Genomic DNA, 27,380 nt, shown 5'->3' on the forward strand with positions numbered 1-27,380 from the left:
GACTTTTTTTTTTGTTAAATGAGGAAAAAAAATAAAATAAAGTTTTCGTGGACGTACACGAGCTTTTTCAAATGTACGTTGTATTCAAAATACGCTTATATGAAAATAAAAATATACGTTTATATGAAAATAAAAAATGTAAATTAAAAAAAAAAGCTACTCAATTTTATTCATTGATGTATATGAATAAAATCAAACATAAAACACACCCACCAAAGAAAGAAATGTTCCTTTTTAATGAAAATACCTGTATTTAAGGCAAGTTGTAAAATGTCTTTCACAATGGCATATGCTAAATTAGAGGAAGAGAGGCACTTTCTGGGTGAAAAGTAGTTCTATCCAAATACTCTACCAAAGATTTTTATTTTTATTTTTTTATCACACAGTGCTGCTGGAATAGATAGATAAGTGGGCTTGGTCACTTCAGGAGACAGCCTGATCACATAGATTGGAATACATACAGAAGTCAGCTCTATGAAGTCCCCAACATTATGGATTCTCCATTCCAACTACTGTACACTACAGTAGTTTTATTATGGAATGCAAATAGATAAGGGAGAATTATATATGTGTACTTAATAAGGGGGGAATACTGCAAATCATTTTAGTAGCAAAAAAAAAAAAAAAAAAAAAACGTAATTTTTTATAGTGGGTGAAATTATTTTTTTTACATAAAAATACAAAAAAAAACCATCCATAATAGAAAAAGCAAAAAAAAAAAAAAGTAGTAAAAGTAGTGGAAAGAAAATTCTTTATGAACAAAAACGTACTAGAAAAAAAATGTGGAACGCATGTCTCCTCAGCTTTCGTAAGCTAAGCTTCACCCCCCCCCCACCCCCCCCCAAAAAAAAACAAACAAAACAAAACAAAACATCCACGTTAGCTTTCTAAGGTGTTGTCTATATATATTGCGAAAGACAGCTGGGATAGGCTACAGTTCAACCGTAACAATAAAGTTTTCTCATATAAGGAAACGCAAATCAGTTGCAAGACCGGTTATGGCAACATTGTGCTAAGTTAAGAATGAGTAACGATTAGGAGAAACACTTCAGTCAGAACTGCTGCTCTTATTGAGGGATCCTATTCAAAGGAGCAGCAAATAATTTATTTTCTGTTCCTCATGGGGGGAAAAAAATACTCAAAAACCATAAACCTTTATTACTGTATTGCAGTCTGACAAACATTTCATCACATCGATTGTACATAAATAACATGTTAGATGCATTTATTACGAATCCTCAGCTTCTGAAAATAAAGCCCATCATAAAAATCTGCACAGTCCTCAAATACTTAGTTACAGCAATACCGAGATAAAAGAAAACCAGCAGGTCTATTAGATGAATTTTGAAGAAGCCCAACAGTGACAAGACATGTATTGCACAAGCATCGTATCAGATTTTTTTTGCACAGACAACAGTACCAGCATGGGCAGTATTAAGGATTTCCATTTACATTCCAGTGCTCCTGCCGCCTAAAGATGGATTATTTTGTAAGTGCTTATGCTTAATTAAAAAATAATAATAAAAGCTTCCTAAAAAGGCAAGACGAGGCGAACCCCAAATCTATCCAACTTTTGTAAATAGTCTTCTGTAGGAAAATATGACACTTTATTTGCTAGCTTTAAGTCACACATGAGAACTTCCTGCCCAAGACACCTCGTACACAAAATGGCAAGTGCTTGCGCGGGAGTTTAGAGGTTGATAGGGAGTGTTGGCGAGCCCAAGCCCTCCTCAAGCCACGGCACAGAGGAAGGAGAGCAGTGCTGCGCGGCGCGCCGGTGGATTCGGCGAAGTCGCAGCATGTACAAGATGATTGACAGCAGGACGATGAAGAAACAAACCAGGAATAAGTAGTGGTTGTTGACGAAGGAGAAGCTGTGCCGCCAGTGAGAGTGCACTCCTTTCAGACTTTCCTGCTGGATGTCCCTGGAAAAAAAAGAAAGAAAAAGAAAAAACGAAGGCCAAAATGAAGTTCAAGACTTCATAGCACTAAATTCTTGGCACATAAAGATGAGTGAATGCTCCCTCTGAGACTCGCATAGCGCAATACTGTATTTACCATGGATAAACATGAACAACATTAAAACAAAAACATCAGCTTTCATTAAGTACAAAAAAATAAATCAATGAAACGGCAGCTAAATTAAATAAACAATACTTGGAATGTGATATCACAAGCGAAAAGGTTAAATATATAAATTTTGTAGAAAAAAACAACAACTGGATATTATGGTTAGCACATCAGCCTAACCCTGCCTCTTAAATCAGGATGCACTACCAGAAATTGGAGGACTGGAATGGAACTTCAGCCGAATGAAAGATATTACCTCAACGGTAGGAAGCGTGTTCGGAAGAGAATTGCCCCAAGAGTCCACTGGACCTCCTTGTCGTAGACCAAAAACACCGTTTTGAGGTTTTTATAGTCAGTAGGGAAAGAGAAGCCTGAGTGTAGTACTTCGTACATCCATGCCGATTTAAAACATTGATACCTGCAAACAGAGAGAAATATCACAACATATACTGTACACCTGCTTGGCCTTGTCACAAAAAACTGCAAGAGCACAAGCTGATGCCATTGCGAGCAGTATCTGCAATTGGTTGTTTGCATTCTGACAATAATGAGGCAGTAGCTGTATGCCAGTGAAGTTATGGTACAATATAGAATTTGAAATAAAACATGTTTATGTTGTTTTCTGTCTACTTCCTGGTTCATGGAGAATAAGGCCTTAAGATAACATATCAACTGGGATATCATTTTTGCGTTATGGGAATGGGTGAAAGCAAGACAAAATAAATCCCTTTATCGTCATGTATATCTATAGCATTCCTGTCATATCTTGTAAATAAGACAGGGGTTTTGTTTAAAATAAATAAATAAATAAATAAATAAATAAATAAATAGATATATAAATAAAAATTCAATTTCTGTGCATCTTCGACTGTTCGGCCATTACATTTTACAGTAAATCCCATAAACCAATAAACATACATATTGGTAAAAAAAAAAAAAAAAAAAAAAAAAAAAAAAAAACTTACTGGAGCCTGTGTAGATCAGCGTGGGACGCATACAAACCGGAGTCAAATCGTTCCTTTAGAGTCTTCCACTGGGTGGCACAATAACTCTGAAAATGTGAAACCACATTAAGTCTTCACTTGAGTAGCTTCCTAATTCACAAGGATTCCTAAAGCTACAGGTATTTATGACTATGCGTGCACCCTGAGAGTCGAGCATAAAGCTTTGTTAGTTAATCATTTGAGGACACTTTGTGTAAGCACAAAGACTCACTCAGTAGCTGATGCACTTTTTTTTTCTGAGTTTATCTTCATAATTTTTTATTTAAAGTTTAACACGACCTTACCTAACCTTTCCGATTAAACTTTTTTTTTTTTTTTTTTTTTTTTTTTTTTTTTTTTTTTTTATCGGGGGGGATGTCTGCTTTCAGTTTCACCCTAAAACATAAAAATGGAAAAATAATGGACGTGAAAAACACATGTCAATTTTTTTTCCCTTTATTAAAATTTTTAGTAACAAAAATGAAAAAAGAAAAATGAAAAAAATGAAAAATAATGGACATACGTTTTTCACATAGCTGCTATGTGAAAAACACATGTCAATTTTTTCCCCATTTATTATTTTTAGGTTTTTGGGATTCAGTCCCCCCCCCCAAATACATAAATAAATAAATAAAATAATGGACATACGACATGTTTTTCACATAGCTGCTATGTAAAGAAAATAAAAAATTAAAAAATTAAATGTTTGTTTTTTTTTTTTAGGTTTTTGGGACGTCCGTATTCAGTTTCATCCCCCACCCACCCAAAAATACTACTACTACTACTAATAACAACAACAACAATAATTAAATAGAAAAATAAGGGACAAAAGTCTTTTTCACATAGCTGCTATGTGGGAAGAAGGAAAAAAAAATCATGTCCATTTTTTTATTTTTTAGGATGTCTGCATTCAGTTTCATCCCAAAAACATAAAACATTTAAAAAAAAATAAAAAAATAAAAAATAAAAATAATTGAAAGTGTTTTTCACATAGCAGTGACAATATGCTTGTTTAAATTGGGGGGGGAATCCCAAATAACTACAACAGTATTTCTTCAAACATCTGTTGTTACTTATTCTTCTCAAGTGATTCATTAATGAGACATGTTGCCATTTACCTTGGCAGCTTGGGCATATTTGGAAGTGTTATAGTCTCCGCCCATACGAAGCACATCCTCCATGCAGTAGTAGAATTCAGAGAAGCCATAGAACTGGCTGTTGTTGTAGTCAATGGGCGGCTTGAAGACGCCGCTCAGAGAGGTTTGCGTCTCATTGGTGAGCTTCAGGAAGCCTTGAAGCCTGTGTCGACACTGGTCAAAGTCGCCTGTGCCGAGCACATGGAGCTTCTGTTCAGGGGTGCCGATCTGGTCCTGCAGGTCTGCGGGGAGACAGGGGTCCGGCAGGGGGGACTCTGCCGTCTCGCCGACATGCTGACCTAACAACCTGATGAAATCCGACAGAAATGTTGATGACGGGAAAAAAAATGAGTCCAAACTGTTTGGGCACTGGCTGCGTGACACTCACTTATTTCGAGTGGTGGTGTTTTCTATGAGGCGTTCCTCGTATCTTTGCCGTGCTGCGTTTCCTCCGAAACCCAGGAAAGTGGACACGTACACACGGTACACGTGATCAGTCTGATGGGCATCACATCCCAGATTAAATTCTGCCAGTAAATTCTTGGCCACTTCCTCCTAGAATACAAATAAAGACTATTAAAATGTTTGTTAGTGGTGCCTCAAGATACAAGTGAACTGGCTGGTGAGTTAGATATAAGCTGTCGTTTGGCCAATTATTTAATTTGAGTTACAAGCACTGTATGATGGCATTTCACACCAACCAACAGACATTCGAAGACAAACTGTAGACATACAAAACAACAACACACACAGGCATCTACTTTTTACCCGCTGTGAAAAACGACTAAAATTACTGATTCAGTTAAGAAACTGCGTCTGCCGTATTATACTGCCTGCAGGTGGTCAGGCATGCACACACCATAAGGAGGCAGAGCAGCACAATGTCTATTAAACAGAAGCAAAACGTGGTAAAAACGGTTCAATTCTTTACATTCTGCGTATGTCATCATTACTGTATGTTTTTATAAAGTACAATATTACCCAGTACTATTTTTCACTTTACAAATTTTATGTATTTTTAAGGGAAGGCTGGAATGACTTAATGGCATTTACATGGAAAGATGATTTGCGATACAATTAATAAACTAGCAAAAAGATATCACATTTTTGGCCATCCCTATATATTATTTCATTATACCGCATGGTGTGATAGATAAACGGTATTAAAACACAACTCTACCCTGGAGGCCTTCATTTGTGTTTGCAGGCCTTTACTAAATAAATTCAGTCGAACTTCCTGCTACGAACTCATGCAACAGGCTTATACAGTAAGTGACGCATTGAGAGCAGATGGTCACCACGGGACACAAAAGGCGCATACAGTGTCAACCAGGGAGTAGAAGAAAAAAATGAGTGACAACCAAAGAGCACAAAAAAAGTGAATTGGACGAGGATAATAACCTGTTGTGGGGAGGTAAAGCTTACAGTTTTGGGCACTTCAAATGCTATCTGTGTGGAAACTCCGCCCATGTCCAAAACACCAGCAGTCCTTTTTCTCACCAGTGCCTCCTGTTGGTCACTGCCCGGTACATTGACCTCAACAACAGCGTCTCCTTGAGAAGAAAGCAGGACATTGGGAAGAAGGAAGCTACAACAGGTGATAACTAAAAATCTGATTATTGTACAACATTGGTTGAACAAACACAAAGGCAACAGAATTGATTGGAAAATAAAAGTCTTTCGTGGTGTCCTTACCATTGTGTGCATGATTAAATTTTCCAAGGACAAAGTTGATTCCAATCCATGCATAGACACCTGAAATCAATGAGAACAACTTTGAAAGTTGTAATACTTTACCTCTATACTGCTTTTCACTTTTGACAACCACCGATATAGACTTTAATTAATTGATTAAGTGATTAAATAATAATATATACCGTATTTTCCGCACCATAAGGCGCACCGCATTATAAGGCGCACCGTCAATGAATGACATATTTTAAAACCTTTTCCATATATAAGGCGCTACAGGAGAGGCTGGGGTTACGTTATGCATCCATTAGATGGTGCTGCGCTAAAGGGAACTTCAACAAAACAGTCAGATAGGTCAGTCAAACTTTATTAATAGATTACAAACCAGCTTTCTGACAACTCCATTCACTCCCAAAATGAATAAACAGCGGTTTTATTATTTTCTCTGAGGTAAAGTATTAGTATTAGTTAGCGATCAAAGATGGCGGGATCTTCTGCACATGCGCGTCACCGATCGTGCAGGGTCACCGATAGCATATTGACAGCGAGACCTGTTGCGACTCAATATTGATTCATATGCAAGGCGCACTGGATTATAAGGCGCATGGTCAGCTTTTGAAAAAAATTGAAGGCTTTTAGATGCGCCTTATAGTACGGAAAATACAGTAATTAAGGTTATTTTAGCAAATTTGATATTTCAGAAATGCGTATCATTGATCAGTGCTCAAGAAGTAGCGCTCAGTTTTAAAAAAGTGGTGACATCAACCTGACACATTATAAAACACAATATCCACTTCAAAAGCTGCACTAAACTCTCAGCCTAGACAAATAATGCTCTATTTTGATTTACATCGTAGAAGAGAGATATTAATTTAATGCGTTCATTGTAGTCATAGTTCCTAGTGTAAAGAACTGCACTGCATGAGAACAGGCTGTTTCTCATATAATGTATAGTAATAATAATTATATTAGAGAATCCAAAATACCAGGTAGCCTGTGACTGCCATACTACCTTCCTGTTTTCCAGAAATTACTTCGATGTGAGAATCCGAGAACAGGAAGTAGAGAGTTGAATAGAGAATCCAAAATACCAGGTAGCCTGTGAGTATCATACTACCTTCCTGTTTTCCAGAAATTACTTCGACGTGAGAATCCGAGAACAGGAAGTTGAAGTGCACCGGGATGTCTGTTCGCAAATCTTCCAGAATCGCCTCCTGTTGACTGACAATGAAAACAAAAATACCTCCTTAATAACATTAAGCATTATAGTGGTACCTCAACTTATGAGTGATCCGACATGTGAGTTTTTTCAGCAAAGTGCCGTCGTTCATCCCGCCGATTGTTGTTTTGAGTTGCAAGCAAAAACTTGATTTACAAGTGCCAACAATGGCAGCGAACTACACAACAAGCAGCGGTTTGGCATAGTCAACAATTTCACTTCATCTTTAGTCTGTTATCTTGATGCTAACACTTAACTGTATAAAATGACAAACTTTTTGCAAAGGTATTTTTCTGTTACATCATCAAAGCAACATGTAGTATGTCTGGTGGCCAAGTCGCCCACACCTGAATGAGCAACACAATGCCAATTGAATTGTCATTATGCGTAAACTGTATGACTCTTGAATGATTCTATTTATGGTACTTACATAACTACTGTTATTTCTTTTCACAGTAGAGTACTATTTTTAATATTCCTGCTTAAAAAAAAAAATACACATTTTGTGTTTTGGGTGTGCTGGAATGGTTTAAAGGCATTTCTATTCATTTAATGGAGGAAGTTAACTTCACATGTGTGTATTAAGTTATGAGTGTGTTCATGGAACAAATTAAAATTGTAAGTCAAGGTAACTGTATTTCTTAACTGAAGCACAGAACACAAAACAGGATCTAGATTTCAATGTACCTCTCAGGCAGAATTCTCATTCCAGCTGTGCACAAGATGTAAAGAGGTGTTTCGATGTGCTTGTTTTTGGGAATATGTTCAGCTGCAAAGCTCAGCAGTGGATAGATGTAGTCGCTGGCTTTCTCTGGTGTTTGCGCCATCTTAGAAATCCCTACAACAACAAGATGAAACGTCTGAGCCAGATCACACAAGACAAGCCATCCTATTCATGACATAGAATTATTATAGTCATCAATTTGAAACGCATTCCCTTACCTGGCTTGATCTTCATTACCACCGACTTCCGATTTTGGTCCCTCATTTGCCGAATGTCCAGGAGCTCGCGGGGATTGCCGTTGTGACTGGGCCAGCAGTACACATAAATTCTGGACCCGCTGCTGCCGCAATCCACCACCAAACCATAGTTCAGGTCTGGATTGCTTGCGTCTGTCGCGTCCACGTCTGTCACCCGAGCCATATGCCTATGGAGAGCAGAATATAGAATTGTTTGTGACACTTGCTGGCCACAACATTAGTTACATCTTCAATAAACTGAGGGCATACAATGAAATAGTTGTTAGAAGGTCTGCATCACAGTATTGAAGTTCTGAGGTTTAAGTCACAATTATTGTTCCTCATCCACTGTTGAAAGGAGATTGAAGCCCTTTTTGCGATTGTGTTTTGAATAGTTTTATATAATGTGTTCTGTAAGCGCTGTGTGACTGACAGCTGCAGTTGTTTTAAAGCGCTATATAAACAAAGATGACTTGACTTAAAAACGAGAATGGGCTCAAACCTGTGGAAGTGGTTTTCCTTTGTGATCCAGTTGGCGGGCAACTTTCCAGTGACCAGAAGCAGGTAAACGGTTCCCAGGAGAAAGAAGAGCAGGCCAACAATGAACAGCTGCCTGAATGGAGGGAGCAAGAGGCGAGAAAGGATCTGCGATGGCAGGCTGAAATGCCAGGCAGCTGGGAAAAGGCAGGAGAAGCTGATCCTAAAGGAAAGATTTAAAAAAACAAAACATGATGAACACACAAGTACATTTCTTATGAGGCTTGTCAAAAAGGTTCCAGGATGCTATGCTTTAAATCCAAAACAACTATTATATTCTCTGCCAGGGGCTGTTGGTTCTTCAGCGTATTCTGATCAGGTGACATGGTGACGCGGCCACAGGTAGCCTTGTCACAACTCTCGCCTTTACTTGTGCATTCAATGAAGAAAAGGCCACGGGATCTCTTTCTAGATGTGCTGTTTTGTTGTTGTTGTTGTTTTTCTCCCTCTAGCCCATGAAGGGGAAAACATATAGTTTTGGTTTGAAATAGATATTTTAAGACACCTAATGGAACTTCTCTGACATACCTGGCTGGTATATTAACAGCACACAAACAAACCTGCCCATGATGAAGACAGTCCTCAGTGTCTTTGTCTCATTCGTGTGAAGAAACTCCGACTTTCGGACCACTCCATCGCATTTTCCTCAAGCCGCCCCATTACCTTATAATGGCAAAAAATCGAATGTTGTTTTATCATCTAGCTTATGTGGGCGACTTCGGAAGAAAGTCTGACTGTAATGGTAAGCTACAAGGGTGAATTCTTGGTCTGTAACATACAGTTTCGATCCAAGATCAAAACAAGTTTCTATCTAGGTTTAAAAAGAAGGCTGCTGTTTGCTAGCATTAGCGTCGTACCTCCGCAGTGTTGGTAGTGCACGTCATCTTAACACAATCTCATATTTATCATTTGTCGGAATCGGCAGAGTAACTACACGTATGCGACAGCAAACATATTTCATACTTACGTTTAAAAATGCCAACGTCCTTCATTTTTGCGTATAACCCCCATCTGTATGACACAAGATGCTAGCCGGCTAAACTGAGTAGGTGGCAGGTCCCCTTGCGAATGGCATGTTATTAGCACTTCCTTGTGTTTGATTTCTACTCCCGATTCGCCGAATGTTGCGCGAAGAACCTGTGACAACGTACCAACGTTCACCGCCCATCAACCGGCATGTGTGACACGAAATACTGACGTCCGTATGCGGGCGTCATAAATCAGTTCCGGTATGTAAATGAAATGTAAACGTGGGCTCCAGGTGCAGGAGGGAGGAGTGGAACCGTCACTTGCTTTCGGTGCCGGTTGGGTGGGTTGTTCACTTCTCGGCTTACATGGAACACAACTGGAAAGCAGCTAACAACTATTCTAATAAACAATGCATTAAATTACATATACACATATACATATATATATATATATATATATATATATATATATATATATATATATATAAAATTTAATGCATTGTTTTTTAGAATAGTTGTTAGCTGCTTTCCAGTTGTGCAGCTGGGCATTTCCTGTTTCTTCCATGTTCTCCCCATCCTTGCATGTTTTTTTCCCCCCCTCACAGCGTGTAGAATATTTCAATTTTTCAATGTTCATTCGTTTTTAAAAATCAAATTAATTACGCAAACAAAAAACAAAACAAAAAGTTACATCCACATGAATGTACTTAAAAATATCTTCAAAATGCATGCACTTTGAATTTATATCGTTGCATTCTAATTGTTCGCCACTCGATGGCAAAAAAAATAAAAAGTCTATACACTGTCCTTTAAGACAAGTGACATGAGTAGGTGTGGATATCAGTTTCAATGTTTTTCAGTACAGTATGATACATTTCATTCAATTCACAATCCATGACAGTACAGTACATAAAAAAATGTAAATGTTGAGTGAGAGAGAATGGCTTTTTTTTTTTCCTTTTCTTTACGACTTTAAAGCCTCCTTTTATATACTTTGCAACTTTTTAATCAGTTGAATTTGGCAGAGTTGCTCACAACACTTGTCTCCTTGTAGTCTCAAATTCACAAGACATTTATTTTTATTTTACAGGGACTTTAAGAATGCACGTTGCATGTTTAGAACATCCATGAGACAATTTGTCTATATATTAATAAGATTTAAAATGGGAAAAGACTACTTTGCATTTTAAATAATCCCTTCATCAAAAATCATCAGTCATTTCAATTAGATTGAAAGTTGCATGTCTTCTTACTACACCCAGACAACTTGAACGTGACTTAACCTTTTGCATTCTGCCCACTCCTTGTGACTGATTTGCCAGCAGCGACTCACATCTACACACATCAGTCTCTTGCTCCGCTGCATTATTTTTTTCACAGTAACCATTTTCACATCAGTTCTTTGCAGGTCAAGGTGCTGCACCCTTCCGAGTGGCTTGGAAACACAGGAAGCAGAAGCTCCTAAATAGTGATGTCGATAGCCAGAGTGCAGTACTTCGTGCAGAATGTGGTTCAGTGGGCATGGTAAAGAGACCAAGGAGAGCCTCTGGAGTAACGGGGAACCAGTCAGGAGGCAGGAGATCACCTTCATCAATGACATCCAGGACATGAGAGGTCGTATTTGGTTGTGCTCGTAAGAGAAACTGCAGACAAAACACACAAATGAACACATTTAATACTTTACCACGAATGTTTCAAACCAGAATTTTATACATTGACTGTATGTAAACATTGTTTTTTGTTTGTAACTGTATTAAATGTTGTTGCATCTGATGTGGTGCCATGACAAGTAACCTATTTTGATTCTGACTGAGGATTGTGTAAAATCTTTCTCTTTTCACGTTCCATGATGCTAAATATCATTCGTAGTCTTACTTGAGTGTCAGAGAGCAAAGGTTGGGCAGACTCGGAAGCTCATGCTCATCTGGGGCTAGATCCAGCCACGGGGTGGGAGGCTCTGCATAGATGAGCAAGTCTTTGAGTTTGGGACAGGCCCGGATGGTCTCCAGTAAGGGTGAATCGGTGTTCGTTCTCACTCCTTCCAAAGTGAGCGACACAAGCGAGGAACCTGAGACTCGCAGTGTAGGAAGGAGATCCCGGAGAAAGCCTTGGTGGTGCACGGAGAGGCTCCTCAGCTGACCTGACCACGACCGCAGCCCCGAGGCCAAAAGAGATAGCAAACTTCTTCCTCCGTTGTTCTCTTCCTCTTCCACTTTCACAGAAATGGAGGTGATATTTGGGCACAGACAGCCGAAACTGTCCAGAGACTCACATGTTAAAACTTTAACATCTCTTAACCACAGCGTTAGATGCTCATCACCGCCGATTTCCTTTGCGTCACTGTGAGAGCAATCTTCCTCATCAGCCTCGCTTTCACTAACGTCACCATTTTGTGCTTCTGCTCTCCTTGTCTTCCATGCGGCAATGTGCTGCATGCGACTCCTCTCCCTCCACACCTCCTCCAACCTAGGCAGTCCTTCTCGAGCGGCAAATGCATCCGCCTGTGTAAAGTCTCTGTGCTGGATCAGCCAGCAAGCCTGTGAGAGATCCTCCACGGCCAGTCTCTTGAGGTAAGGCAGCGAGAGGAGGAGGTACGCCACTACCGCAGCAAGGTCTCCCTCCTTTTCCCCGAAGCCGATATCAAGAGCGAGCAAACTGCACAAAGGCAGCGGCGAGGCGGATGTGAAAGAGGAGGAGCCAGGAGGACAAAATTTAGACGAAGGGCAGAATGCTCCGAGAGGAAGGAGCGCGGCAGGGGGCAGAAAGTGACATCCCGATACATCCAAATGCCGCAGTAAAGGGCAGCAGCGGACGATGGTCCTGATGACGCCGGCGTTGCATGAAGTCCCCGCCAGGGAAAGTGAACGCAATGCTGGTAGACAGTGCAGGGTGTCTGACAGTGCCTTGGAAGGTGGCTGCTGGGCTCCGGATAAGATGAGGTTGTGCAGGCCCTACGGCATGTAAGAAAAGACAACAATTGTTCACGGTTTGTCCTCACGTGAGAGACGAGTGGTAGTGAGAAGGTCAGAATGATTACACAAACGAATTGTGGAGGCAAGGTAATTCTGGGTGCATATTAGTTCACGAGTAATCTATTAAAGAAGAAGTCAAACCCCCAACCCACAAAAATTCTTGACAATAATATGTTCTATGCAGCGCCACTTCTCTAAATATGGAATTCTGGATAATATTGCTTTAGTGGAAAATGAGTTAAGCAGCAAAATGCTGAAGTTTTTATCAATATCAGAAAGTAACCATTTTGCCACTTGCTATCGAGTGAAAATGACATCACAGCTGCTCAGGTCTCAGGTAACAACCAATCACAGCTCAGCTTCAGAAAAAAGATGAGCTGTGATGGGTCACTGCCTGAGGCCAGAGCAACTGTGATGTCATTTTCACTCGATAGGATGTGACAAAATGGCCGCCCCGAGATGGATTTAAAAACAGCTGGATTTTGTTGCATAACGCATCTTCCACAAATGTAATATTAATCAGTGTCATGTTTAGACTAGTGAGGTCACATTTAACATGTTATTGTTGCAATTGGTTATTCAGAAATGTTGACTGAAATGAAGAAATGTTGACTTCCCATTTAACCAGCTACTCTGTGCCACGTTATCATTTCAAAACTTTTTCTCAACCATTTATGTAACTTAAAACTTTAACAAGTCAATTTATTTTGTATTTATTAATTTTTTCATCTTTTGCAGAACGGAAGTAAAACAAAACTGAAATAATGTGGTTGCACATCCTCTTATGATTACAATGTATGCGTTCAGAATTAACTAATCAAATTCAAACTAATGTTAAATGAGTCAACACACATCGGCCATCATTTAAAGTGACACGTTTTTGCTGTCCAGAAGAAGTCTGAAGGTTTTGTGTTTTCATTGACGGTTTATAACTCTCTCCATTAAGGTTCCAGTTTCAGCTGATGAAAAAGCTTTTTGGCCTAATTCCAAAAACCCATAATCCATGAACTGTATCTCAGTTATAAGAGGATGTGAATTGTGAACACTTGTACTACCACATGTTTATTTTTACTTCCCCAAATTGAGTTGTGCAGCTTATAGGCACATTAATGGTGGCAAAGTTTTTAAATGATTTACGGCAGTGGTGTGCGCATGCTCCATTTTGTTTTCTTTTGCACTCTGGATGTGGAAAGATTAACACATTCTTCTCTGGAGGGAGTCTCACAAAAATGTGCTAAGAGTTTTTTGCTCATTTCTTGAAAAAGAGTCACTAGAATAGTTGGAAAAGTCACAAAATATAGCAATTTGCTAATTAGCAACACTGAGTAGTCACATCGTTTCACCTCGACACCCTAGCGCTGCTCTGCTCACCATGGTAATGAAAGCTGTACTCTGGATTTCCATCCACCCATTTATCCTTCTTGTACCGCTTATCCGAGGTTGGGTTTACATGTTAAATTTGCTGTAATACATTTTCCTTGTATCTTTGTGTATTTTGACCAAAAAATGGCAGATACTTTTTTTATTATGATAAATTGGAAATGCTTTAAATTGTCAAAAAAATTCACGTCTCCTTTTTGGCATTGCTGTCTTATTACCACATCAAAATTGAGTGATTCTGATATTGTACCGAACTACTTTTTACAATGTCAGCACTTATAGTCTTAAGAAACCTGTTGTACAGTGTTCCCAAAACATTTGTCAGACCTGGCAGCGTGCAGCAATGATGGCACACAGGGCAGAGGTGACCAGACCAGGGCACCCCTCCAGGGAAAGTCCTCTCAGCTGGGGCACTAACAGGAGATGGAGGGCTGCCCGCGAAAGCTCCTTTCTAGAGCACAGCAGACCAGTCAGTTCCTCCACCAACTCGGCAGCTATATGAGAGGGGGGGAAAAAAAGGAAAAAAAAGGAAAAGTGTTAATCATTTGATAAGGAAATCTTACCAGATACAAATGATGCCTGTGACTCACAGAGTACATTGAAAGGTCCCATGATATGTCTGAAACAATAGTGATCCATGTAGTTATCAGTGTAATCTTTCACCCACAACTCCTTCATATTGTCAGCCAAGCTCAGCAGACAAAGCCGCGTCAGTGAAGGCACAGAGTCGTCTTCATCCATCAAGCGACTGCGCCTCGTCTTCTTCCACTTGGGCTGGACTTTCATCCTATGGTCCACAGAGGCTCGAAACAGGGACATATTTGCAGTCCCAATCAGACCGGTGGGGCTCTCAGGTCACAGAACCGTTCCTGCAACACACAATGATGATGAATTTATCTATTGATCCATTTTTCTGATGCCTGTCACGGTTTATCGCAGTTGACTTCCGGCTAGAGGCAGCATACACCTTGGAGTAGTCATCAGTTAGTTAATAAATAATCATGTTAAAACGTGATATTTATCCCATTATTACGGGATGTTGAACTTGATATATGATATATAAATGGGGCAACAATACGTATAAAACTCAACAGTTAATTTCCCCCCATAAAATCTACCGCACCGAAGTCATAAATGGCTCATGTGCATGACTATTTGTATTTTTTTTTTTAATTGAAGAGCAGCATAGCAGCTCTGACATTCACAGCATGTTATATCAAACATGTACACATATACAAGTACACAACCAAATATACTGACTGACTGTAGTGTAAGTGAAATATAGCTTGCATTTCAGGCCATTCATTACCAGGTGCTACTTCCACTGTAACTAACTCTGAATAATCAAACTGGGTGACCTGTGGAATCAGCGAATGAACAAATGAAGTCGTTCGTTGAGGCTTACCTGTAGTGAACAAAAGGTAACGAGTGTTCAAACAAGTGTTCAAACAAGCTACGGCAAAATCTACAAAAACAAACCCCCCCCCCGAAAAAAAAAAGAAAAAGGAAAAAAAAAACACTTCCTGCCTGGTTAGTAAATTAAGCCCTGAGTTTAGTCTGACGGGCATTTTTGCAACACCGCGAACAACAATGACAATAATAATAATAATAATAATAATAATAATAATAATAATAATAACGAAATAGACTATTCTTTTCTGATTAAAATATACAAGAGGACCCTTCACATTGGCATTAAAAATAATACAGGAAGAGGGAGGTGTGGCATATTTTTCGTGTCATCGCACATGACTGTTTCGATCGTTTAGTAGACGAGACGAGAGGTGCGCAAATCTCCAATGACCATATGAGGGCGCCGCGATCGTATTGTCAATCAGTTTAGGACCCTGGCGTTATGCCCGTGGTCTTCTCTTTCTCCCTCTCTCTCTCTCTCTGAGTTGATTAGAAACTGTTCTATTCGCACAAAGTCATGCATCATCAAAATGAGCAGTTTTGTTCCTGCATGTGGTAACCATGGGGACCAAAGGTTTATGTGACTGCAACCCAATCACAGCAAGCGCTACAGAAAACGAATGGATGGATTCAGATTCTTCATACTAGGTCAATTATGTGTTTGGTATTATGTTGCTCTGCTGTTTGTCCAAAGACTGTATACTCATTATATGCTTTTGCTGCACATTCAGGTAAGCTCATGTGGGCCATTGCTCTCCCAACTCGCTTTTCTACAAATTGATCTCAAATCATCCTGGCATTGTCATTTTTGGCTGTTCTCAAGGATGGCAAAAATAATTCACTGATTTTAAAAATATAAATGACTTTTACACTCAGTTGAACACATTTGTTTTGCCACACAAAAAGTCTGAACCTGACCAAGTGATTTAAGTCCCAAGCCTCGCCCCATCTACCAACACTCTTGTCCAGTCAGCACTGCACTTGGGACAGCTGGGAAGTATCCCACTTGGGAGTTTACCTGGTCGTGATAGCAGTCTGGTTGAACATTAACCAAAAAAAACACACAGGTGACAACCATGATAAGGCAGTATTTTTTTTTTCTGCTAACAGATCATATGATATTCACCAGACCAGTCCTTATTAGATACGTACGTTATATTAAGTTCCATGCATCCCTGTTACAAGAACACATTTAGATATTTATCCATCCATCCACACACAGATGAGTACCGCTCCAGTGAGAGGTGAAGTTGAAGCACAGCAAAACCACATCCGTCGTCGTCAAAAAGCAAAGATGGAATCCCTGAAGGCACCTGCTGCAACTAGAAATTCTTGATGAGTTTATGTTGCTTATGGAAATGCTGACTTGCAGTCAAATAGACAGTCGCTGATATATTGCAAAGTCTTTTATTTGCCAGACTGGGCCAGTACAGTTCGATAAATTACACTTGCAAATGAACATAAAAGGTTGGCCACTATATATAATCAAATGACAGCCTGAGTATGATTCATTTCGATTATCAATCATTAGAGGACAAGCAACATTTCAAGCAATTCACAGTGACGTGAAGTTTAGTGGAGGAACTACTTGGGGGATGGGACCACTTTCCTTCCAGCCACATACACCTCCACTATGTTCCGATCGTCACCTGCATGACAACAACAAAAATATCACACTGAGGATGTCATGTGATGCACAAAGGAATCATCCGAAAAGGAATCTTCATAACCGGACACTCACCCAAATTCAAGAACTTTTCCAGAATAATCTGAAATTAAAATTAAGATAAATCAGTTACTGTAGATCTACTGTTAATTTTTGTTTTACCACCAAACAGCTTAAATATGATTTTTTTTGTAAGTTCAGTTAGTTTTAAATGAATAAATGAATGAATGAATGAATGAATAAATAAATAAATAAGCAACGTGAAAATCCATTAATGAACTCTATTACCAAGGATGAACATGTAGGACATTTTTGCTAGAATGATAGCTTTCTGAACGTAAAATGCAGTACATTTTAATTTTTTCCCGAAAATGATTCTTCATATGTATAGTTATCTTGTAGTTTTTGTTAACTATAATAACCTTGGTGCTTGAGCAGCACAGATCTGAAAACCTAATGCTTCAATTTGTGTGTAGTGGATTTAAAAACTTGAAGAGTTATAACACGTCAGTGACGTAAACATGGATTTTCATCCCCAAAAAAATCCCAAATAATAAACACGATTTTGGTAGATTAAGGAGGAGTGAAGAATACACAATAATGTGACACTCTGGAATTGGACAGATCTGCATATAAAACACATTTTTGGTAAACTGCACGAGTAAAAAAAAAAGAAGTCACGAAACGTACACAGCATCTTCAAGTGGTCTCAGCCGGATTGTTTGGTGAGTATTAAAGTGTCACATGCGACAAAACAGACAGAATTATTGTATTAACCAAAGCATGCGTGACAAGGGTTTTGAGGACGACATTCTCAAAGCAAACTTCACTAATATCAGCTGCGTCAGAGTTCAGTCCTGACCAAACCAAACTGGACAAGTGTGAACAGTGTCAGCCAGTGCTCCACTTTCAAAACACACCTTTGGTTCCTCGTGCTGGATCATGTCAATGGGCCCACCGGGAACCCCGACATTCACTCTCAGTGCGTCAAAGTCTTTTCCTACTTCAAAGTTTCCAATTTGGTCATCCAGGGACAAAGCTAAAGACAAAAAAAAAACCCAAAAAACCCCAACATATTCATAAAAAGAACCGCCCTCCTTTTCACACATCAAGAAGAATTCATGATAAACAATATTGTATATATACCTTGGCTGCCTCCCAGCGTAGCCAATCTGAACACCTCCTCAAAGGTAAGCGTCTCATGTTCCGGGTCCTGTATGCTCAGGATTTTGGACGTCTCCAGGGCTCTTCTCACAGCATCCAGCATGGAGGCCGAGTAGCCGCCGGCCACGTCTGACCCAGAACATATCAAAGGCATCACAAGATCAAGAGCAGGCACAGACAAAAATTCCCTTTCCAGGAGATATGAGATTCGAATCGGATCTGTTTTTCACCAGGTTTCGATTTATTACTCTCTTTTAAAGAGCTAGTTGACTCATTGAGCCATTTTCAGCAGTCAAAAGTTAGTATTTTGCCCAGAATGAATTTAATGACTACATTATTTTTTGTATACAATTAATACCTTTAAAAGCTATTTTTTCCACTTGCTGTCGACTGAAGATGACATCACCTGTTCTGAAGAAGTAGGTACAGTAACAATCAATCACAGCTCCCCTGTTTTCTGGGTTTGGTCAGCAAACTGAGCCATGATTAGTCGTTACCTACTTCCTCACAGGTGATGTCATCTTCAGTCGACGACAATTGGGGAAAAATTGTTTTTCAAGGTATTAATTCTGCATGAAAAATAATGTAGTTATTAAATACATTCTGGACAAAATATTAACTTTTTACTGCTGAAAAAGGCTCAATGAGTCAAGTATCCCTAGTGTGATTCAAAAGTGGTCTCGTAATTCTGTTCCCACCTGTTCCAAGGCCAAGCTTGACTTTGTGGTTCAGGACATTGCGGACATTGAGCAGACCGCTGCACAACCTGCGTAGACGAATCGTCATTCCGAAAGTGACACACAAATTCTTACAACACAAACTCATTTGTCTGTTTGATCTTACGCAAGCAAAGGCGTTTCAAACATGAATTAGTCACACTTACGAGATGTTGGAGTTTGGACAGTGAGACAAAGAAGCGCCTGTTTCTCGAAACAAGGCCAACTCTTCATCACTCAGATAGCAGCCATGCGCCATCACTGTCTGTCAAGACAGCAAAAATGATCAAAGCGTCTGCCGTCACATTTTGACACCAATCGGGAATTGTTCTCACCTTGTTGGTAAGCAGGTTGTGTTTGTGGTAGACATCGGTGTAGGAATCAGAATCAGGGAACATCTCCTTCACAATCTTCACCTCCTCAACATTTTCACTGATATGGCTCTGGGAAGGAATACAGTAATCATAAAGTTATGTCAAATTTGCAGTTACCGGGAACATAAGGCTTTAAAATGGAAGTCAACCTTAAACATTTCTTGACAATAATATGTTATATGTGACCTCACTAGTCTAAACATGATGACATTGTGGAATATGAGTTATGAAGCAAAATCCAGCCTTTTTTATCCATCTCAAGGGGTGGCCATTTTGCCACTTGCTGTCGACTGAAGATGACATCAGAGTTGCTCAGGGAACAGCCAATCACAGCTCACCTTTTTTTCTGAAGCTGAGCTGAGCTATTGGTTAGTACAATGAGACCTGAACAACATTGATGTCATCTTCAGTCGACAGCAAGTAGCAAAATGGCCGCCCCCTGAGCGAGATAAAAACAGCTGGATATTGCTGCGTAATTCATATTCTACTAACACAATATGAACCAGAATACCATATTTAGACAAGTGGGGCTGCATAGAACATATTTAAAAAAACAAACAAACATTTGGGTAGGTTGACTTCCTGTTTAAGTTAGGATGTGTATTTGCATTTTGTTTTTTGACACTTTCAAAATTTGTAAAGACTACAGATCTTGACTTCTACAGTCACTTTGGCAACCGTTCCCAGGGTACATTTACCAGGTTTGGTTGTCACGGGTGAGCTCACCTGAATATGTAGGTTGTTATTCTTAGCCAGCTGTCCCAGTTGTCCCAGCAAGCCTCCCGAGCATGAAGGGACAAAGCGAGGCGTTACCACGGGCTTCACCAGAGCATACTGACAAAGGACCACGAAGAGACACGAGCGTCAGTCAAATTGTCGTCAGTTTGATGCAAACTGAAAATTAATAGCTGTTTTCGACAAATAAATGACCAAATTCACAAGGGTTCATTACGCTGCCATGAAATTGCAGACAATTTGATTGAAATTGAAATTGGTGCTGACAAGAACAACACAAACGCTAGACTGCATTTACTTAAAATTTCCAACCATACAGAACCTCACCTTCTTCTCCAAGAGCTCAGCAATGAACCTTGAAGAAGAAAAACAAATTATTGGCCAATATATAAATTTACAAATCCACACATATTAGTACTTATTGTCACATAAAATGAAATGTTTTATACCCACCGATGGGTTTCCTCCAGGGATTCTTGTATGGTCTCTTTGTAATGTTTCACAAAATTGTTCCTGTCCATACACACCTTACCCACCAAGGCTCGCTGTCCCAAGTCATCTATAAGAAGAAACAACAATCTCTTATAACTTTTCTTGTTCGACAATACGATAGATTAAGCCTTCATTTAAGGCTTTACACCAGGGGTGTCCACATTTTTGCCTCTGAAGGTCACATACAGAAAAATAGAAAGACACAAGGGCCACTTTGAAATTCGTATATTTTATCTTATTAAACATGGCAAAAAACAATCAAGCAATTCTACATTGTTTATATAATGTAGTTATTATTGAAAAACTGCTACGGCTCTTTGTAAAAAAAAAAAGAAAAAAAAAAGAGATAAGGCAAAACTGACAATTTGTTTGAGGTTTTGGGGTGGAATAGCCCTTTCACTCAGCAGCAGCTGAATCCCATCTCCACATTCAGAAAAAAAAACAAAAGCAATTTGGTGACCAAATTAATGTAATGTGTTCACAAATTGGACCTTTACACCAAAAGTGGCGGAAACTATTTTTGTTTCTGAAACGGAACAATCTTGATTCTCCACAGTGTTATGAAAATAAATTCTGTTACTGCTTTAGCTGTAAAAAAAAATAAAAAAAAAATCAGTAGGACATAAATTGCACCCAGGCATAGTTTGGATACCAATAGCTCATTAAAAATTGATTTGACAACATGGAAGTTTCTAGTGCGTTTAGATTTTTTTTAATTATATTTTTTTAAATACACATGGATGCTGTTTTCAATTTATTGTATAAAAGAAGTGCAAAACTTTGAAAATGTTTTGATGAAGGAGGCTACCATCAGTGAACTTCAGAGAGTCCACATGTTGCACATTCATAGAACCTTCCATTTTTGTTTTTTTTCACTCACACGTCTGCAGCAGATGGCATAACACAAGCATGAGTGTCTGTTCAGGCACCTGCTGCCACTTATGAAGCTACCATACCCCCCCACCCAAGCGTGTTCGCATGATACTTGACCCCTCCTTTGTGTGACTAATTGCTTACAATAAGTGCAACCCGAGGCACGGACTCTGACCAAAAGGTGACAAATAAAATGTTGTCACGAGGCATAAACTGCAACGCAGTAAAATAACCACACCTCGACTATCCTTTCCAAAAGTTGCATGCATAATTCTGATAAAGTGCAAACAATTTTTAGGCACGCAGAGAGTGGCATACCTTTGACAAATGTTAAGAAATTAGTAAGCAAAGTATATAAAAAAGATGCTTCAACAGAGATCTGGAAGTTTTTGCAACTTATTGTTGAGCTCCCTTCAGTGTATTCAAACATTCCCATTTAATTTGGCCTTCTTGCAGTTGTCATAACTGCAAAACTAACTAGACTAAGTGCAATTTCTGGAGAAATTGCGTGGGAATGCTGAAAGCTGAATGCCAATAGGTGAATGCTAAGCTGAATGCTTTTGAAGTAAACTGAAATATAAATTACAGGAGTGTCTCAGATAATTATAATATCATGATAAAGTCCTTTATTTTCTGTAATACAATTAAATAAGCAAAAATGCCATACATTCTGGATTCATTACAAATCAACTGAAATATTGCAAACCTGTTATTGTTTTAATATTGCTGATTATGGCTTTTTTTTCCCTTTCTTTTTTTTTTTTTACTTGGTCTGAGGAAATATTCTAATATTTTGAGATAGGATAGTTAAGTTTTCTTAAGCTGTAAGCCATAATAAGCGATATTAAAAATAACAAAACCTTGCAATATTTCAGTTGATTTGTAATGAATCCAGAATGTATGACATTTTTGTTTTTTAATTGCATTACAGAAAATAAAGAACTTTATCACAATATTCTAATTTTCTGAGACGGTCCTGTATGTGAAAATTACAAAGTTTTAATTGAAGTTGAAAGATAATTTAATAAAAAGAACTGAGCAGTATCACAGAGCTGGTAATGATGATCAGTTGTATGTATGGAAGTGGCCGTGGAAAGTGGGACTTGGAAAAAGTTCAATGTCAGTCCCGTTGAAATGAATCGGGAAAAGTTGATATTTAACGTCAAATTGTGCGAGTACTGTAAGTAACGTGGAATCAGATGATATATACCCCGGAATACGCGAATGTTTTAAGCAAGTAGAAATTTGAATGGTGTAAATTGGAAGTATTATGTGGGAGTTGTTTCTCGACAAAAAGTGAGGAAAATAAAAATCACAATAACATATGTGGGACGCTTTCAGCATTGCCACAATGAAAAGATTATTATATTATACATGCTTTTTTCCCCTCAAGGAACCTCTCATAATCCTAACACCAATTAAACTTTGCAATTATTATTACTTTTGTTTAAACCTAACAAGTCATAACCTGCTTCATAATTAGAACTTAACCAAATTCAGTTGAATTACATTCAGTGTTTATTGTGAGCGGACATGCTGCACTTTCTAGCAACATGGTTGCGAACAGAGAGAGGAGCGAGTTTAGAAAGCTGCAGCTTACGTTTTAAAGTTAGCAATTTGGTTGCTATATTTAACTACTTTCCCGTCTGCTGTAGCGACTCTTTTATCAAAAATGTGTCATACAACTTTAGTTCCTGTTACGAAACAGACAATGGAATCACACTGACTTCCGTAAATTTAACCCTGTGCAACACTATACCTATGTATGTGAATTCCTATTACACATATTCATCCAACCACGGTCTTTTTTTTTTTTTTTTTGCTCTTCATAGTGAGCATGAAAGGATTACAATAGTTAAGAAATCACATGATGTACCATCACAACAGCCACAAGTTGACTACTGAGTTTGCATTTGCACTTGTAGGCCATGAATATAAACAAGCATGTAAAAAAAACTGTACGGAGTGTCGACGTATTCTTAAGCTGCTGCACAAATTAGTTCATGACACACCATTTATAACCTTAAAATATCCTACACTACAATGATCAAATAAGTGTTGTAGGCTACATTGTGAGCATTTTGAAACGTTTTTAATAAGAGTGCCTATTAATTTTTAAAATTTGACAAGCTCAAACGCTCATGCAGCACATGTATGGCCAACCCCCCTTAAATACTGACTATATATTATGTAGGGGAAAAAAATGTGAGCAAAGGTGTTCATACCTGCAATGTGACCCAGCAAGAGAGAGGAATCGGTATGTATTGTGGCGAAGTAACAAGCGGTGGTTGTTCCATTTCTCAGAGTTCTTTTCTGTGAATGACATGGATGCAATTAAAGGATTAAAACATTCTGCATTGTCAAGTGCCTATACATTTATTTATTTATTTTTAACCAATGGACAATACGCTCGTTTCTAAAACTGTAGGCTGCGTAACAACTGTGTGTGATAGTTTGTATGGACAGCAGCTAACACATATACAGTACTTTATATATGCGGTATATATAGCAGACATTCTCAGGAGCTCACCACGACTTGAGTGTAGACCTCCCGTGCAAAACTCTTGTCTTTGAAGCGCGATTCCACCGGAAAGGTATATTTGTTGAGCCAGTCAAGCAGGGGCATGTCCAGGGCCGTGCCAGCGTAGCTGTATTGGGGGGCATGGATATGTGTGTCCACCATTCCGGGCATGAGGAATTCACTACAATGCAAAGTGCATGATATATTATTTGTACATCCCATGTCAATCATTTTAGTTGTATTTAGTGCACTGCTTATGTGCTGTCTTGCAGTCTATAAAGCAATGCATATTTACATTATGAACTTGTATACTCACTGTTTTTCCAGGTGAGTTACAGATGATGGACTGAATGAAAATTCTTTAGAAAGTTGTTGCAGTTCCTTGCCTTCTCCAATGAAGGCGATCTGATGACAAAAAAAAAAAAAAAAAAGACTGATTAATCGGCAAATGGGTGCTCTGGAAAAGATTTTCATGCAGTGATAACAACATTAACGATAAAAGCAGTTCAGTGAGCGTTAGAAGTTACATCATTCCAAATCAAGACAAATTGTTCCACTTGAATGACATGACAATGTTCTGTCCTTGAATCGCATTGCACCCCATATCGAGATTCATATTGTCTTTTATTGGAGAGATGAACACCCCTAAAACATAGCTTAATACTAAAAAGTAACACAAAGAAATCAAATAATACTCAATTTGACTACTACAGTACTAACAAAACTATTACTAATAGCCTATATAATAAACCACTACGACTAATATTAATATCAAATGTAATGCGGATAATACTCAAACTATATTACATTAATATAGAGACATAAAAACTTATAAAAAATAATCCATTCACAGGGCACATAAACCACTCTTCACTCATACAAAAGGACAATTTAATAATAATAAATAATAATAATGATAATAAATAACAACACCTTTCCGTCGGCATGAACTCCAAGTAGCGCATCTTCCAGGATCTTCACTGCTTCTTCCCGGGTGGCATGGATCAAAGTCCCCCTGAAGACGAGTTTCCTCGAAGAGGCTCCGTCCGGGTTCGCCATCACGACACCAGAGCATTGAGACGCACTCGTGCGCACACCTGCAGCGGACTGCGGCTTTAATAGTCGTGTGTCCCCTTCGTCAACGCGGCGACGCGTGTGGCGGGGAGGAGGGGAAAGAGGAGAAAGGAAGAGGGGGGCGGGGCGGACGCACCTGATCGAAGAGGAAACGCTCAGCCAATCGGACCGCGACGAGCGCCAGGGTGCGTCGACTTGGATGTTTGTCCTGCAATTTCAATTGTACTCTTTGTCCTAGTTTAACATTAACAAAAAAAAACCTCGCACCAAACAATAACAAGGCAATACTGTAACAGAGACTCCTTCCTACAAGACAGAATATTAGGTACGCATGCACAATGTAACGAGATGCAATAGGCCTACATCATTAAAAATAAAATAAATAGTCTTATCGTAGTCATTACTATTAATGGAGCAATGCATTTTTTATTGTTGTTCTGACAAAACAATTGCCTTTTCATAATTGTTTGATTCATTCATGTTTTGTTGTAGCTTATTGTTATGTTATGTTTTTACATTAGCTTAAAGAGACAGTGTGTAGAATTTTTCGACTTTTCAATATTCATTCAAAAAAAAAGTTCTATCACACGTTTCGCCTCCATCTTTCAGCTACCGACACCTGAAGGAGAAGAACTTCGCAAATGTAGGAATTGGTGGTAGGGTTGCCAAGTGTGGTGTCTCTGAGGCACCATAATGCGCGGACTTCTAAATGCAGGAGCATCGTTACATTCTATTAGTTCATCACTTGATGGCACTAAATTCTAAACGCTGTCGTTTTAACAAATTTTTCTCTTAATAGTACAGAAGTGTGGAACTGCCAGTGTGGAGGAAACAGTTTTCATTGAGCTACATTTGATGAACATATTGCAAAGCCATTCGAAACATAATGAAAAGTCATTTTAATGTTTTGATGAACATTCTGATAGTCATTCGAACATATTAGAAAGTCGTTCTAATGTAATGATATAGTCATTCAAACGTATTGCACACTCGTTCGAATGTACTGCAATGTTGTTCAAACTTGACGCAAAATCGTTCTGAGTAAAATCATTTGAATGTGTTGGTAAAGTCGTTCAAAACATTAATAAAGTCTTGCAAGCATATTGCAAAGTCGTTTGAATATATTTGTAGAACGTAGGAGGCTAAATGCTACAAAGCATTCAATTTTTCCCATAATGCCATGGTCTTTTGACTTGCACACACACACAACTGTGGCATTACCCACGGGCATTATGGGAAAAAAATAAAAAATACTTTGCATAAAGTGCCAACCCTAGAACTCCCTCAAAAGAATTTGTTTGCTCTATTAATAGTTTAATTGTAAAATTAAAAATTAAATAAAAAAAAAGAATGGACAATATCCTTCAGCTGTTTAAGTTAATTTACTCTTTCATTATAAAATAATGTGTGGTGTATATTATCTTCTTTGCAATGTCAGAATGATGGATTCATAGCATGTGTAACATGAACTGTTTTTGTGACGCAATTATATTTTCAGGAACGCCCTGCGGCTGCACTGTAGAGAGTGCATACAGTCACATGAAGGTTATACACACTACTGAGCCACATTACATCACACTGTTTTGAGGAAATTGACGTTGGGTCACTCAGTCTGTGATATCACTCATATGAAGAGGTTACTTCAGGCTATGAACCGGTTGCTCTCAGCACTGCTCACAGTCCTGCATGCTTTAGAGGTTTCCTTTCCCCAACACACCTGAATAAAATGAACAGGATCATCATCAGGTTTCTGCAGCGCTTGCTGATGAGCTGGTCCTTTGAAACAGGTGTGTTGGATGAGGGGAACCTTAAAAACAATCAGGACTGCGGCCGTCGAGGACTGGAGTTTGAGTCATTTGCTTTAACATTACGGTTACTTAGCCATCACGCCGCGTAAGAAATGATATAGAATAGCCTCACTACAAAAGCTGTACCGCAATATGTTTTCTTTTTGTGTGCCACTAGCTGGACTATTATTTAAAAATGAAGTAAAAAGATAACATTTGTGAGTGGATGAGTGACCAGTTACATAATTGAGCTAGCATTCAGTACAAATATGCTCAACCACTGGTTAGAACAGGGGTCATCAAAACAGAAATAAAGTTTTGATGATCATTAATCTGTTTCCAACTTGATAAATCATCGTGGATAATTGTGGGGAGTCATTACCTTGATCAGTGTCTGCACATAGATCTTATTATTATAGAAGGGTGAATCAAACTGGTAACTCTTGGCATTAATCAGTACCAAAGAATGAGTGCTCAGTTTCAGAAAGGTTGATGACCCCTGGGGGTCAACATCATTCATGGTCATCGTAGTAAAGAGCAACGGAGCGCGTGAGGGAGACATCAGATGCTAGTTTTGTCTTGGTGTGAGTGCAATGATTCTCCTTTGAGGAAGGAAAGGGACAGAATCCTGTGATATTGCATCAGCGC

At 38.8% G+C, this 27,380-nt stretch overlaps 3 protein-coding genes across 6 annotated transcripts; all 3 read right to left on the reverse strand.

The window, feature by feature from the left end:
- Positions 1-1,135: 1,135 nt before the first annotated feature.
- On the reverse strand, positions 1,136-9,802 carry entpd4 (ectonucleoside triphosphate diphosphohydrolase 4). Of its 4 annotated transcripts, none has more exons than XM_077522631.1 (13): positions 9,565-9,802; positions 9,158-9,260; positions 8,563-8,760; positions 8,043-8,248; positions 7,788-7,938; positions 6,999-7,102; positions 5,885-5,944; positions 5,615-5,739; positions 4,578-4,744; positions 4,172-4,496; positions 3,036-3,121; positions 2,327-2,488; positions 1,136-1,925 (listed from the first exon to the last, which is right to left on the reverse strand). In XM_077522631.1, the coding sequence occupies exons 2-13, from the start codon at positions 9,163-9,165 to the stop codon at positions 1,691-1,693; spliced, it is 1,827 nt and encodes a 608-aa protein (XP_077378757.1). In that variant the 5' UTR covers positions 9,166-9,260; positions 9,565-9,802; the 3' UTR covers positions 1,136-1,690. The 4 variants fall into 4 exon arrangements, with proteins under 4 accessions (XP_077378757.1, XP_077378754.1, XP_077378756.1 ...); XM_077522628.1 differs by having other exon boundaries at positions 5,591-5,739; positions 9,565-9,801; XM_077522630.1 differs by having other exon boundaries at positions 5,615-5,742; positions 9,565-9,801.
- Positions 9,803-10,449: 647 nt separating this feature from the next.
- LOC144019254 (uncharacterized) lies at positions 10,450-15,416 on the reverse strand. Its single transcript, XM_077522197.1, has 5 exons — positions 15,323-15,416; positions 14,508-14,786; positions 14,245-14,411; positions 11,441-12,516; positions 10,450-11,208 (listed from the first exon to the last, which is right to left on the reverse strand). The coding sequence occupies exons 2-5, from the start codon at positions 14,734-14,736 to the stop codon at positions 10,818-10,820; spliced, it is 1,863 nt and encodes a 620-aa protein (XP_077378323.1). The 5' UTR covers positions 14,737-14,786; positions 15,323-15,416; the 3' UTR covers positions 10,450-10,817.
- Positions 15,417-16,721: 1,305 nt separating this feature from the next.
- gda (guanine deaminase) lies at positions 16,722-25,708 on the reverse strand. Its single transcript, XM_077522215.1, has 14 exons — positions 24,805-25,708; positions 24,188-24,276; positions 23,881-24,052; positions 23,576-23,663; positions 20,439-20,544; positions 20,313-20,340; positions 19,977-20,084; positions 19,212-19,319; positions 19,044-19,141; positions 18,859-18,926; positions 18,143-18,289; positions 17,917-18,035; positions 17,072-17,099; positions 16,722-16,979 (listed from the first exon to the last, which is right to left on the reverse strand). The coding sequence occupies exons 1-14, from the start codon at positions 24,928-24,930 to the stop codon at positions 16,915-16,917; spliced, it is 1,350 nt and encodes a 449-aa protein (XP_077378341.1). The 5' UTR covers positions 24,931-25,708; the 3' UTR covers positions 16,722-16,914.
- Positions 25,709-27,380: the final 1,672 nt, after the last annotated feature.

Source organism: Festucalex cinctus, chromosome 5 (assembly GCF_051991245.1).
Source record: "Festucalex cinctus isolate MCC-2025b chromosome 5, RoL_Fcin_1.0, whole genome shotgun sequence".
Taxonomy (NCBI): Eukaryota; Metazoa; Chordata; class Actinopteri; order Syngnathiformes; family Syngnathidae; genus Festucalex; species Festucalex cinctus.